Below are 15,456 nucleotides of genomic sequence, written 5' to 3' on the forward strand. Positions count from 1 at the left end.
TTGTAATTTAAAATTATATTTCTCTTATATGTGTGGTATATGCATGTATGTATGTACAGGTACCATTTGGGCATGCCTGTTGACGTCAGAGGACAGTATCTTCCATTTTTGGTTTGAGATAGGTTCTCTCACTGAGCCTGAAACTCCTTGATTGGCCTAGGCTGGCTGGTCAGTGAGCTCTGGGGATCTGCCTGTCAGTGCTGCCAGAGCTGGAATTACAGATTCATGCTGCTGTGGCCAGATTTTGGCATGGACGCTGGCGATCTGAACTCAGATCCTTGGGGTGGGGATGGGGGTGGGCCTGGGGACCCGGCTGGTGGCCATAAGCCCCAGCAATCCTCTTGTTTCTGCTTCCCACAGAACCCTTTCTATTTTTAAATTAAACTTTGCACTTCCAAGAAGCTGCATGAGATGTTTATCTTTCTCCATATAGATTATTTTGTTTAACAGTTCTATCCATTTTTCTGCAAATGTGGGCAGTGAGGTTGACTCCTTATATGGAGTACTGTGAATAACTCAACACTAAACATGGGTATTCAGGTGTCTTTTGTATGCTGACTTCATTTCTTTCAGGAATGATACAGCTGGATGTCATGTCATGGTAGTTCAGGAAGTTGTTGCTGGTGCCAGTATCCTGAAAAGTTGTTTGCCTTTCTTCTAGTAGTTTCAGAATTTTAGGTGTCTGGTTGTGTTGAATTGATTTCTGTACAAGGTTAGAGGTGCATGACTAATTTCAGTGTTCTACGTGTAGTTAGCTTTCCCAAAAACCATTCATTGAGGCTCCCCCCCCCCAGTGGTTTTTGTGTGTGTGTGTTTGTTTGTTGTTTTGCTTTATATTTAAGATAGGGTCTCACTATATTGTCCTATCTTAAAGGCACAGCGTTTCACCTGACTCTTCCCAAGTTCTGGGATTAAAGGTATGTGCCACCAAGCCTGGTACTTTTTAGTGTGCTGTTGATGCCTTTATTGAGATTCACTTGATTGTAGATGTGTACATTCACTTTTGGGTCCTTTATTCCATTCCTCTGTAAGTCTGATTTTATGCTACTACCATGAAGTTTTGTTACTATGGTTTGTATTGTATTTTTGAAATCAAGTATAAAGACTTCAAATCTTTGTGTTGCTTATCTCTACTATTGCTATGGGGAAAATATACAGGGTGGCTTGTTAGAACCCTTCTCACTGTGCCTTCCTGGGGTCAGGTCATCATCTGGGGATTTTCAGGCACTCTATTACTTAATTTGAAGTATCTGCTAAAGTTCAAGCAGGATTGGCTGGTAGGTGGATAAAGTCCAATTTATTTTGGTTGTGCTTGGTGGTGTAACTCAGTGGCAAAATTTGCTACCCAACATGCTCAAAGGGTCAAGCTCCATCCCCAGCACTACATCGAAGCAATCAAACAACCACAGATTGAAGCAAATCAAAGATAGTCAAGGTAAAAAATAACTACCTCAACAACAACAGAAGAGAACGTGGCAAAACACAGAACTGAAATGTTAGACATAAATTAATTTTATGAAGGAAGAAAAATCTTAAATGTCAAAAGAAATAGGCAAAAATAATCTAAAGAGGAGGAGGAAAAATTAATTACCAAAAGAAGAAGGAAAGAAAAATGCGTATCTTAAAGTAAAACAGCAGTGATAGAAAGTCTTAATAAAAGTCTTTCTTCTCTTGTGGTTGACCATTTAGGCAAGAGTGGATATGGCAACTCAAGGTGGTCAGAGCTTTCTTTTGTGTCTTCATAGGCTGTGGCTCTTGGGAAGAGCAGATACTTAAGATGATTGGCTAGAATAGTTGGGATCCCTCCCAGTTGCCTAGCATGTCAGTATGAACTATGTAGAAATAGAGGTTTTTCTCCTTCAATGCTTTATCCAGAACTATTTGACATGTCTAGGCCAGGGCTGATGCATGCCCCAGGTGCCTTTTGTGCTGCCCACATGGAGGGTAGAGAGAATCGATCAGCTTACAACTACTCTCCAGGCTGGGTTGAGGTTGGGGGGCTTCCATAAATCCAGCTCTTTTAATTCTGATATTCTAAAGTTGGAAATGATGTCCCATGGCTATTGTACTTCAGAAGTCCTGGAGCTGGCTTCCTAAGCTACCAGTATGAAGAGGGAACACAAAGTATTTTCGTAAAGCATGGAACTTTCAGTGGCTTTTTCTGTTTTCTTTTTGTTGTTGTTGGATTCCCCCTTGCCCATTATTAATTTATTTAATCACTTTACAGCCTGATCTTAGCCCCCTCCCTCCTCTTCTCCCAGTCCTACCCTTAGACCCCCCCCCAGCCCCCCGCCAGTGGTACAAACCCACCCTAGCACATCAAGCCTCAGCAGGACTAGTGCACCCTCTCCCACCAAGGCCAGACAAGGCAGCCCAGCTAGGGGAAGTGGATCCAAAACCAGGCAACAGTGTCAGAGACAGCCCCTACTCCATTTCTTAGGGGGCCCACATGATGACAAAGCTGCACATCTACTACATATATGTAGAATGGCTCAGATTAGTTTACTCTGTAGGTCTTCTTGTAGTGTCCTTTACCCTTCTGGCTCCCTCAGTCCTTGCCCCACTCTTCCACAAGAGTCTCCAAGTATGCTGTTTGGCTCTAGATCTCTGCATCTCTTTCCATCAGCTACTGGATGAAGCCTCTCAGAAGACAGTTAAGCTAAGTTCTCATCTGCAAGCATAGCAGAGTAACATCAAAAGTCAAAGGGTTGGCTCTCTCCTATGGGATGGGTCTCGAATTGGGCCAGTCATTGCTTGGCCAGTCCCTCATTCTCTGCTCCATCTTTATTTCTCTACATCTCGTAGGCAGGACAAATTTTAGGTTAAAAGTTTTGTGGGTGGGTTGGCTTCTCCCTTCCTCACTGAAAGTCCCACCTGAGTACAGGAGGTGGCTGCTTCAGGCTCCATATTCCTTTGCTGCTGCTAGGAGTCTCAGCTAGGGTCACCCCCATAGGTTTCCTGGAGACTTCCCCCCTCCCAGAGAGACCCTCCACTAATTTCTGTTTTCTCTCTCTCAGTGCTCTCCCTTCTCCCCACACTTGATCTCCACCTCCATTCCATTCCCCCCTCTCCGACCCAGTTTCCTCCCTTCATCTACTTCAGATGTCTGTTTTATTTCCCCTTTTGAGTTAGATTCAAACATCCTCCCCTGGGTGGTCCTTGTTACTTATCTTCCTTGGGTCTGTGGATTATAGCATGTCTATTCTGTACTTTATGGCTAATATCCACTTATAAGTGCATACATACCATGGATATGTTTATGGGTCTGGGTTACGTCAATTGGGATAATATTTTCTAGTATCATCCATTTGCCTGCAAATTGCATGATAGCTTTGTTTTTAATATCTGAGTAGTATTCCATTATGTAAATTTACCACATTTTTTTTATCCATTCTTTAGTTGAGGGACATCTAGATTGTTTCCATTTTCTGGCTATTATGAAGAAAGCTGCTATGAATGTAGTTGAGCAACTGTTGTGGTATGGTGGAGCATCTTTTTGGTATAGTGGTCTTGAGGTAGAGCTATTCCCAATTTTCTAAGAAACCACCAGATTGATTTTCAAAGTGGTTATATAAGGTTTCATTCCTACCAGCAATGGAGGAGCATTCCTGTCTCTCCACATCCTTGCCAGCATGTGCTGTCACTTGAGTTTTTGATATTAACCATTATGATAGGTGTAAGATGTTATCTTGGAGTTGTTTTGATTTGCATTTCCCTGATGACAAGGATGCTTGAACATTTCTTTAAATGCTTCTTGCCTATTTAGAGATTCCTTAATTGCGAATTCTGTTTAGCTCTGTACCCCATTTTTAAATTGTGTTATTTGGTTTGGTGGGAATAATATATATCTCCAATATATATTGGATATCTGTCAGATGTTGGGTTGGTGAAGATCTTTTCCCATTCTATAGGCTGCCATTTTGTTCTATTGATGTTGTCCGTTGCCTTGCAGAAGCTTTTCAGTTTCATGATGTCCTTTTGATTAATTGTTGATCTTAGTGTCTGAGCTGTTGGCGTTCTGTTCAGGAAGTTGTCTCTTTTCCAATGAATTTAAGGCTGTTCTCACTTTCTTTTCTATTAGATTCAGTGTATCTCGTTTTATGTTGAGGTCTTTGATCCATTTGGAATTGAGTTTTGTTCAAGGTGGTAAATATGGATCTATTTGCATTCTTCTACATGCAGACATTCAGTTAGACCAGCACCATTTATTTATTGGAGATACTTTCTTTTTTTCCATTGCATGGATTTGCCTTCTTGTTGAAAATCAAGTGTCCCTAGGAGTGTGGGTTTATTTCTGGGCTTTCAATTCAATTCTATTGATCAACCTGTCTGTTTTTATGCCAATCTATGTGTTTTTTTTTTTTTTTTATTAACTATTGTTCTGTAGTACAGCTTGAAATCAGAGATGGTGATACCTCCAGATAATCTTTCTTCCTTTGTACAGGACTGTTTTAGCTATCTTGGGTTTTTAATTTTTTCATATGAAGTTGAGAATTGTTCTTTCAAGGTCTGCAAGTAATTGTGTTGCTATTTTGATGGGAATTGCATTGAATCTGTAGATTGCTTTTGGTAAGATGGCCATTTTTACTATGTTTGTTGTACCTATCCATGAGCATGGGAAATCTTTCCGTCTTCTGGTATCTTCTTCAGTTTCATTCTTCAGAGACTTGAAGCTCTTGTCATACAGGTCTTTCTCTTGCTTGATTAGAGTTACACCAAGATACTTCTTTATGTTACTTGTGGCTATTGTGAAGGGTGTTGCTTCCCTAATACCTTTCTCATCTCCTTTATTGCTTATATAGAGGAGAGCTACTGAGTGTTTTGAGTTAATTTTGTATCCAGCCACTTTGCTGAAGGTGTTTATCAGCTCTAGGAGTTCTCTGGTAGAATTTGGGGGGTCACTTATGTTTGCGCTCATACCATCTGTGAATAGTGATACTTTGACTTCTTCCTTTCCGATATGTATCCCTTGATCACTTTTAGCTGTCTTATTGCTCTAGCTATATTGAATAGATACAGAGAAAGTGGACAGCCTTTTCTTGTCCCTGATTTTAGTGGACCTGCTTTAAGTTTCTCTCCATTTAATTTGATGTTGGCATTGGCTTGCTGAATGGTGCCTTTATTGTGTTTAGTTATGCCCCTTGTATCCTTGATCTCTCCAAGACTTTTAACATGAAGGGGTGTTGGATTTTGAAAAAGGCTTTTTCAGCATCTAATGAAATGATCATGTGTGGTTTTTTTTTTCTTTCAGTTTGCCTGTATGGTGGTTTACATTGATGGATTTTCATATGTTGCACTGTCCCTTCTCCAAGCTGAGTTCAAGGCAATACCCGCTTAATCAATTCAGAAGCAGTGCTGTTAGATGGGAAACTATAGGGGAATAAAATTTTCCGAGTTCAAGTTTAGGTAAAAGCTGCTCAGAATGGTTTTCCTACATTACAGCTAAGAATATTTGCTGTGCAGTATAAAGAACTTCTCCATGTGCCAGGTTGTAGGCCATTGCCTATTCAGGCTGTACTTCTGCAGAGTGCTAAATTCTTTGCCAGAGGCGTTCACTTTCATTTCTGACCAGCTCTTTGCCAGGCTGCTTTGCGATCTATAGTAGAAGGCACTCTTGCTCTGTTTCACTATCCAGGATCTGGGTTTCTCTAGGTTTGTGACTGTTACTATTGAATTTCAGTGTTTTTCCACAGCCACCCTCCTTTTGAAGTGGGTGGTCTTCACTTACTTTGATTCAGTCAGAGAAGAGGGTGTTTGGTGCATTTTCTAATTTACCATCTTAAATATAAAGTTTTTCTCATTCAAATTTCTGAACCAGGGCAGTATAATATACATCTACTTCTGATGGCCTGTTGCAATTCCATGAATAGCAAAGTCAATTCTGAATTATCAGGAGTAAATTCAGCAGTTTCTATATGCAGAACAACTCTTTCTGCATATTGAGTCAGTAATTTATTAAGAGATTCAGGACAGTCTAACAGCACCATAAGGATTGCATACTGTAGGCTCCAACTCTTCCAAACCTATTCTATTTGGGGGGATCTTTAAATGCTTATACCTCCCTTCCAACCTACCTACCCTAGATAGGAGAGAAAGGAGGTTTATGGGAACAGGGAAGTAGACCTTGTTGGATTCAGTTCCTGGGAGCGACTCGCCTGGTGTTTGTATCTACTACAGTGCAGTCTCCATTCTTGTCTACCTGGGACTCTCTCAAAGTTGTCCTTACACAAATGATCTCTTCTGTCAGCCACAGACTTTGCTGTTTAATTTGGTGGAGTACTTCTTCTTATAAACAAGTTAGTGGTGACTCTTAATGAGGTTCAAAACTGAACCTACTTTCCCCTTTAATTCTGCGTTTCCTTATTTGGATAATAGTATCATATTTTGAAGCCAAAAATACTGTGAATCATGATAGTTCCTCCTCCACATTCCCTTAATTTTCTGATTTTGAAAAATTATTCACATTATTTGAAAATTAATCAAATATAAGGTCCTTACTTGCTGCTCCTGTGGATCAAGCCTAAAGTTTTTGAGGGCTCTTTTACATAGGTTTTACTTCATCCATGTCCTGCCCATATCTCGTGTAGAAGAAACTGTAGGAAGCACTGCACATTTCTTGGCGTTTAATATCTGTGCAGTAAATGCTAACTATTCTAATGCAGAATTTAAAACACAATATATTTGTCCTACTTGAGGCTGATGCCCTGTATTCATCTATGTGCTCTTAATGCCATGAGTGCCTGAGTAAGTGGAGGGGTGACAGATACTAAGAATTTCAATTGCCTGGGAGAGAGGGTGTTAACTCTCTTAGAAGGAGGTATATTAAAAAATAACATTCTGAAAACATATGCATACAATTTATAATATGTGATACTTAACATTCTATAGAGTGGTTAGGCTGTGTTTATGTATTTATGAATGAATGTACATACATACATATATGCACTATGTAACAACAATTTAAAGACCATAAATTTGAAAATGGGCAAGGTAGAGAGGGCTAAATGGAAGAGTATAGAGGGAGAAAAGAGAAGGGGAAATGAAATAATTTTTTAAATTAAAAAAAGAATTGGAGGAAACTAAGAAACATTTTTTTTTTAATATAGCAAGAGGATAGATAAGGAGCAAGAAGAAGCAGTAATTTATCTAGATTTTGGGTATGTTGAATCAGCTATTTTGTGACATTCAAGGAAACAACTAAAAATAAGGGACTGCTATACAAGCTGGTAGAACTTACTGAAGACTTGTGCCCTCCTTACTTAGCCCTAAAAGCCCATAACTTACTTGACAGTGTCCCCTAGAGCTGCACGTATAGATGCTGTAACACAGCGCCTTCAGTTGCCTGCTGATAGTAAATTATTGTGTGTCAATGTGTTGATCCTTTCAGTGTTTCAGGCGACCTTGCACAACTTAATTCTTCATGGCCCTTAGGCCTCATTTTTCTTTAGTATTGTGACATGAAAATATTGACCTGTAATCTGGTTTACTCATAATCATTTATTTAAAGAATGGGAGCATAAGTAATATTTCATAAAACAAATTGAGCAATCACATGTATTCATAAATGTTGAGATTAGACTAGAACTGGGCTTTAGGTTTACATTTCAGTCAGGTCTTCCTTCTACTCTTCCCTCCCTTCTATGAGACAACTCCTAGGGCTCATCCTGCCTCTATCTCCTGTCCTGAGATTATAGGCAAGTACCACCACAGCCTAGTTTATTTGGTGCTGGTAATCAAGCACAGGGCTTTGTTCATGCCAGAGGAGCACTCTAACGATTGAACTGCGTCTATACCCAGGCCCCCTTACAGTTCAGTTTTTAATTTAAAAAAGTTCTTTTTGTTATAGTCACTACTGTAGTTCACATTTTACATAACTTTTCATAGACAGAGAATTTACTCAAAATTCCTATGTATATAATCTGACACAAATGTTTTTGCTACTAAGTGTCTATTTTTAAAATCTTAACATTTTATCCTGATCTTTGAAAATAATACTTGGATGATACAAGTAACAACTTCACCACTGTTCCACATTGCTGTCTAGTTAATATGGAATGACATTAGCAGGACTGAAATAGCACTAGTGGACATGGGTAAGCTAAAGAGTAATATTTTTTCTTTTAAGATTGGCTGGGGAGTTTTTAAAGTCGAATTATTTGTTTGTTGCTGTTGGACAAGTTGGAGGAGCTTGCAGAGATGTTCAGCAGACTGTTCTTCAAGTCGGCCAGTATTCAAAAAGAGAAAAACTTGTTGAGATTCTACGAAACATAGGTACCTTTAATATAATTTTGTCATGATTCTGGATTTTAAAACATTACTTGGTTTTTAAATGATATTGTTTTGTATAACTTAATAGATCTTATTTTTCTGTAAATCTTTTATAGATGACTTTATGACTTAGTTTTTATATAAATTATATAAAATATTCTATAAAAATTGAATATAGAAGATATTTGAGATTAATTTAACAACACTGGGCTGAAATGTATTTTAGCAGAAATACATATGTACATTACATGTATGTATGCTATATTTCTAATACATTGGAAAACTAGAAAGGCTTAATGACAGCACACTGTTTTTACCACTGTAGCTCTGTTGAGCACCATGTATGTTTACCAATACCAATGAGAAAAATTTTTCTCTGCCTTCAAATTATTTTTTATCTTACGTTGCTTGTTTTGCTTTGTTTGCTGGAAGTAGTGATATTTTGTGCAGGCGCTAATCTGTGTGGTCATCTTGATGTCTCCTTAGATGCTGTAGTTTGCCTTCACTTTCTTTCTCCTACTTTAGTGATTCTACTTCAGTGTGAACGTCAGTGTTGAGGCAGAGACATGAGAAGTCAGTTGTAATAATGAACAGAAAAAAAAGCTAGACATGTGAATTAGCAAGTACTTAAAGGCTTTTATTTCACTTTCCCAGGTTAATTTTTAGACAAGGTCTTGCTGTGCCTGTCTGAATGCCCTAGACCTCTGTGTAGACCAGGCTCTTCCAGCATGTGAGGTGATCCTCCTGCCTCCTCTTCCCCAGTGTTGGGATTACAGGCTTGACCCACCATGCTGAGCTCTGATTTATACTGGTTTATAATGTATTTGCCATTACTTCCCTCTCTTTCTCCCTTTTTCTCTCCCCTCTTTCCAGCCCTACCTCCCATCTGCCTGTCTGTTCCCTGTTGATCTTGCCTCAGCTTCCAGAGCGCTATGACTGCAAGTGTGATTCATACTACCCAGCTTAGAAAAACTTGGAAAATAAAATACTTATTTTGAGATGAACAGCTTTATCAGATGTTTCCTAATACTAATAGCATATAAAAGTGGAAAACTAGTTGTGATTCACATAACATTTTAATAGTTTGACATGTTAACACACTTAATTCTCTCTAAATAGACGACGAGAGCAGGTGCTTTATTTTTTTATTTTCAATATCTGGAGTAGTGACAGGCAATCATGAAATACTTGTAATATATGAAGTGAACTGACAAGGAGGTACGACAGAGTGCTCATGAGCAGCACACACTCTTCCTTATACTAAGCTGTAGAGCTCTTACCATCTTTCCTTTTCAGCATTTTATAAAGTAATCCCTCATATAGAATAATCTGTGGCAGTTAGTACTTTAATCTAGCAAGTAAATACTACTTAGTGAGTTAAGCCTTGCTATCAGGGTGGCAGTTAATTTTGTATCATGTTCTCGGAATGAAAGGATTTGAATTCAAAGGTAACACTGGGACTATAGAGTTTAGCCTCTCAGGGTCAGATGTATTACTGTAAATCCTTGACCAGTCCAGGCAGGATGGAAGATTGGATCATTGTTGGAAGTAACAGACATGCATAGGAAATGGACAGGCAAAAGAGACCGAGACAGATTTGTAACTACTGAGAGACAGTAGGAAGTTAATTATATTACAGTCATTATTGTTTCAAATCCACCTACTAGGAAAGAAATTGTTTCTTTTCTTGACATCCGTCACTCAGGAAATACTTTCTCCAAATCAGGTGCTGGCAGTACAGTTGTGGCTGAGGCAGATTACCCTGCTCTAATGTGCCTTTTTTTTTTTCTTTCTTAATTTTGTAGTTTGGATATTAATAATTTTGTTTTTGTAGGTGATGAAAGAACTATGGTTTTTGTTGAAACCAAGAAAAAAGCAGATTTCATTGCAACTTTTCTTTGTCAAGAAAAAATATCAACTACAAGTATTCATGGGTGAGTACATTAACAAGATTTTCTATTAAAAATAACTTTGGTTCACTATTAAAAAGGCATGCTCATGAAATATTTTGGCCAGTGAGAAACTGCAAATATAGACAATGGGTCCCATAGATTCTGTCACATAGTGAGACAAAATCTTAGTTTGTATCTGTATATTCTGTTTGCACAGATGAAATAGCTTAGGGATCCATTTCTCAGACCATGTGTTCCTCATTCAGAAATACATGGCTGTTGTTATTAATGTGATTTTAGTACTAGGATTAGGATTCATGGTTCTGTATCTCAACTGTTAACTCTCTTATTTCTTTTTTCCTCTCATATCAGGGAACTGCATCAATAGCTAGGAGTTATTCTTCATTGTTTTAAAACTGTGTATTATTTTAGTATTGTTTTTATGTGTGTGTTCCCACTACCTTGTGCATGTGGAGGTCAGAGAAGAACTTTTCAGAATTGGTTCTCTCCCTCTATATGAGTTTCAAAGGTAGAATTCAAGTTAGCCTTGGGCACAAGACCTTACTGGCTAAGTCACTGGTCCTTCATTCTTTGTTTATAGAAACTTTTGTTTTTATAGGTAGGGACAGACAAGCTAAAAGTGCCTTAAACTCTTTATGAGTGAGAACTTGTCAAGAGAGGTCCTTAAGGGCTCATGCTCTTAGATTTAAAATTACTTTTTATGCTGAATCTAATCTTTCTAATGTCTGACTTTTTAAAAAGTTGGAATGCTGAAAAAGGCACATTAACACCAATTTATTGGTACTTTACTAGAAGATCTAAAATAATTTTTGAATATGTAGAACTCTGGAATTGTACTTGAAGACTTTTTTTTTCAGCAATCATTATTGCCCCAAGAATAGAAATGACAAGTTGTATTACTGGAATTGATAATCTGGTCCTGTTAGATGTTTCTTACTCCATCTGCTAAGAGGGTGGTTGTTCCTACTAAAGACTGCGGAGAAGGTGGTGGCTGGGGGCATTGATAGTAATTAATAGGAAGTGCTGTAACTTTTTCTTTTAAAATACACTGGTTAATGAACTTTAATAAATTCCTCAAAAGTAGCTCTAATGCAAACTTTTTTTTTTTTTTTTTTTTTTTAAAGTGATCGGGAGCAGAGGGAGCGAGAACAAGCTCTAGGAGATTTCCGCTGTGGAAAGTGCCCGGTTCTTGTTGCTACTTCAGTAGCTGCCAGAGGGCTCGATATTGAAAATGTTCAACATGTTATCAATTTTGATCTTCCTTCTACTATTGATGAATATGTTCATCGAATTGGGCGTACTGGGCGTTGTGGAAATACTGGCAGAGCGATTTCTTTTTTTGATACCGAATCCGATAATCACTTAGCACAACCTCTAGTTAAAGTACTGTCAGATGTAAGTTTAAGCATTTAATTTTGTAACTTTAAATACTTAAAATTGAATAGTTCTTTGTTGTTGAGAAATATTTTACAATTTTTGAGATTTCATGTTGCATAAGAAATTTTTGTTTTCCCAAGGCTCAACAGGATGTTCCTGCATGGTTAGAAGAAATTGCCTTTAGCACATATGTGCCTCCCGGCTTCAGTAACAGCACAAGAGGAGCTGTGTTTGCATCTGTTGACACTAGGAAGGTTAGTTGGGAAACATGAAGAAATGAATTTCTAATTACTGTTTGAAAATGTGCTTGATTCTGTGGGGTAATGCTATTTAATTAATCTAAAACTATCCTTTTAATTACACACACATTTGAAGTTTATAGTTGAGCACCTCAGTTCCTTTTGCTGGTATTTGTTGAGATCTTCTGAACTTTCTAGAAAATTCTTTAATTTTGGCCACATCATTAATACAAAATGCTAGGGCTGTGGGCTACAAATCTTACTGATAATGCCAGGTTTTGTTTGCAGTAAATCTTGATATAGAAGAGTGTTCTAATGCCTATTTGAAATGTAATATTAACTTTTTATGCCCTCTAAAACCCAGTGACTTTAAAAATCATTATCTTGAGTTATTTTGTACAAATTAGAAGTCACATGTTTGTATGGGCCTTTTTTTTTTTTTTTCCAAATGAATCATTTTATAAGAAAGTCATTACTGGCTGGGCATGGTGGTGCACACCTTTAATCCCAGCACTTGTTAGGCAGAGGCTGGCGGATTATTGTGAGTTCAAGGCCAAAGCTACACAGAGAAACTCTGTCTCCAAAGAAACAAACAAACAAAACAAAACAAAAAGAAAAGAAAGAAAGAAAAGAAAGTCATTACTTGCTTTGGATAGTGGAAGTAGAGAGTATGAGTCTCTGATGTCAGTCTGGATGGTGTAACATGAGGGCTGTCATAACTTGTTTCTCTCATTTTTCTTTTTTAAAAAAAAGAATTACCAGGGCAAGAACACTTTGAATACAACGGGGATTTCTTCTTCACAAGCTCCCAATCCAGTTGATGACGAATCATGGGATTAAAGCAAACAAACATACATCAAGTCTGATAGTTCTGATACAGAGAAGAAAAACAGTTTTTATTTTTTAAATTTTAACTGAAGTGTGAAACCTGATATTCTTACATCTTCTGTTCATCTGTTCTTACTCCCAACCCTTAAAGAAATAACCAGCTTCATTGATTAGTTATGTGAAATGCTGAAAGTTACAACATTGCAGTTACTGATACAAATGGTGTTAACTGGAAATATTAAAGCATTCTAAATGTTTTGCTTATTTCTAGTATATTCTTCAGAAAGTTAAGACATGTTTCATGTCCAAATGCTAAAGTGTTTATGGTCCTATAAAATAATCAATAGGATATGCTATACTCTTAGTTAATTATTGGGTCTAATTTCTATTTGATCCTTTAAAAGAATAGTGTGTTGGTACAATGTGATAACATGATTTTCATGAAACAGTGGAGACAGAAGCCTTTCAAAGTTATTTGATTTTTTACATCATCAAACATGTAATTAAAATGGTTCAGTTTGCAGTGTTACCTCTGTGCTTGGTAATATGACAAATGCTTGCTTTTATAATATACAGATTTTCCTTGGAAATACAAAATAAAACACATTTCCTCCCCTAAGTTTTTCAACAGCATTTTTCATTTTCTTGTGGCATATTACAGTTCCTAGCTTTCATATTTGGAAATTTTGTTATTTTGTGAAATCAGTGCAGTGGGCAAGAAGTTTTAAACAAAGCAAATATTAATGTATAACACCCATTAATACCAGGACATTATAATGAAAATTAGTCTCAGAATATAACCTACTTATTAACAAACAGAATGTTCAGTTTTATTATAATTTTTTGTGTTTTACAGTTAGGGGAAAGAATTCTGTCATGTTCATTCATTTTATATCTTGGATTTACCTACTCCATGCCATATTAAAAAATAATTCCATGTAAACTTTGAAAAATGCTTTATCCTAATTTTAAAAAGCCCAGACTACAAAAAGTATAGAATTAAAAAAAATCGTTTTAGTTAGGAATTAGGTTGATTTGAAGCTCTGAGGACAGAAATCACAAAGAAAGAATAGATTGGCTAAAAATGTATTGAGCCTATAGAAAAAGAATGACAACTAGAGATGTATCAGTGTGCGTCAGTGTATGGCTCTTTATGTGTAGACATACAGGAATTCTGGTAAGTAATACAGCACCATTCACAGCTCGAGAAGGGGGCTTCAACTAATAAAATATGGAAAATATTTTACTTTGTAATCTCACTTCTTGGAAACATTAAATGAATGAAGATGTTTGCATTATCATTTGCAACATCTATGTGTTTTTATTTTCTAATGTGTGTTTGCAAAGGTTATTCATAGTAAATGCTTGTCTCTTTTTTTTCCATCACTCAGTCTTAGTCATAGCTATCCTGATTACTTTCTAAGTTTGTGATTTTGCTTTAAAAATTACTATAAATAGCATCTTTGAATTAAATATAAGGCTGGAAATGATACAAAGCCCACTACATCACAAACCAACTATGAGTCTTTTTATATTAACCCTCATCTCTAGGTATAGGTTTAAATAATTTCCTTAAAAATTATAATTAGGAAATAAAATTCTATAAGAAATATTTATAATAGCAATATTCTTCTGTTCCCCTTTTTTCAAATTCCCATCCCCATTTCATAATAACCACCTATGACAGTTTCTTGCTGTTACCTTCGTATATTTATACATAGTTTTGGTCTATGTTTAGACATCTGCTAATTTTGATATTAGGATATAATTGATTTCTCTAACTCACCATAGAAGCATATTTTGTGAGGTACTAAAGGCAACCTTTCTCTTGCCTGTCTTCCTTTTTATGTAACAGAATGAACTGTATAATTACATTTCCAGACACTTGCAGTTCTGTTCTATAACCATGATCTTCCTTGAATCTATTGATTGATTCAAAAAACAGTAGCCAGTATTTATATTGTACCTATGCAGATACCCTTGAGGTGGCCCAATTAGCATCTTGATAATCTTCACCATTTTCCTAGTTTTATGACTTCTAATTATATATGAGGAGAGAAAGATGATTGTTCAGTCCAAATGGAAATTCCATAAACTTGCCTTAAGTATGGGTTATAGTTTGAGTAATGTGTTAATAACGTATTAACTTTTTTCCATCATATTGCCTAGGAGATTCAAGTTTCATAATAGTCTTCTATTTTATAATGATGAGTAGGCCTTTTAATCCAGGAGTGATTATTATGTTATTTCATAAAAATTTTCCTCCTAAATTTTCTGGGTTTTTTTAAAGCTTCTCTTTGCTCCCATAACTATTTAGTTTTTTGTATTCACCTTTCATTAATTTTTTTGCTTGTTCTTACATTGTCATTTTTATTGTCTTTCAAGCCATTTAAAAGCAATAATTTTTTAATAACCCAGAGCTTAATTCCCTCCCCAGATTTTTATTTAATCAAGTTTTCTGCTTTATTAATACCACTTTCTTAGAATTTAACTTAAGAAATCAGTTTTCCATTGAGTATCTGTCATTTTGTAAATTACGTATTTGATGAAACTCAAGGACACCCTTATTTAGACTGAGTGTCCATTCCCTTTTTGTGTACAGCAGCCCTTAGAGTCTAATGCTCTTTTCTGCTTGATGATCACTGTCTTCTTCAAGAGAAGGCAGAGGTGATGGGTGTCTAATATGGGCTAGTTTTCTTCCTGGAATCCTTTACATTTTAGCTAGGAAACAATAGCTGTGTCAGGACAGCTCTAATGTGGAATAGCAAGAAGCTGCACATGTGAGGGTGTGGGAGGAATGGTGACAGAATTGGTGACAAAGGTGAGGGGTG

At 36.8% G+C, this 15,456-nt stretch overlaps 1 protein-coding gene across 1 annotated transcript in view; it reads left to right on the forward strand.

Moving 5' to 3' along the window:
- Ddx4 (DEAD-box helicase 4) overlaps window positions 1-13,230 on the forward strand; it is a 58,190-nt gene extending 44,960 nt beyond the window's left edge. The window contains exons 17-21 of the mRNA XM_051172263.1: window positions 8,126-8,271; window positions 10,103-10,202; window positions 11,306-11,576; window positions 11,699-11,812; window positions 12,551-13,230. Coding sequence (XP_051028220.1) covers window positions 8,126-8,271; window positions 10,103-10,202; window positions 11,306-11,576; window positions 11,699-11,812; window positions 12,551-12,637 — 718 coding nt within the window. The 3' untranslated portion in view covers window positions 12,638-13,230. The remainder of the gene's footprint in view (window positions 1-8,125; window positions 8,272-10,102; window positions 10,203-11,305; window positions 11,577-11,698; window positions 11,813-12,550) is intronic.
- The last annotated feature ends 2,226 nt before the right edge of the window (window positions 13,231-15,456 follow it).

This window comes from Acomys russatus, chromosome 30 (genome assembly GCF_903995435.1).
Source record: "Acomys russatus chromosome 30, mAcoRus1.1, whole genome shotgun sequence".
NCBI classification, from domain to species: Eukaryota; Metazoa; Chordata; class Mammalia; order Rodentia; family Muridae; genus Acomys; species Acomys russatus.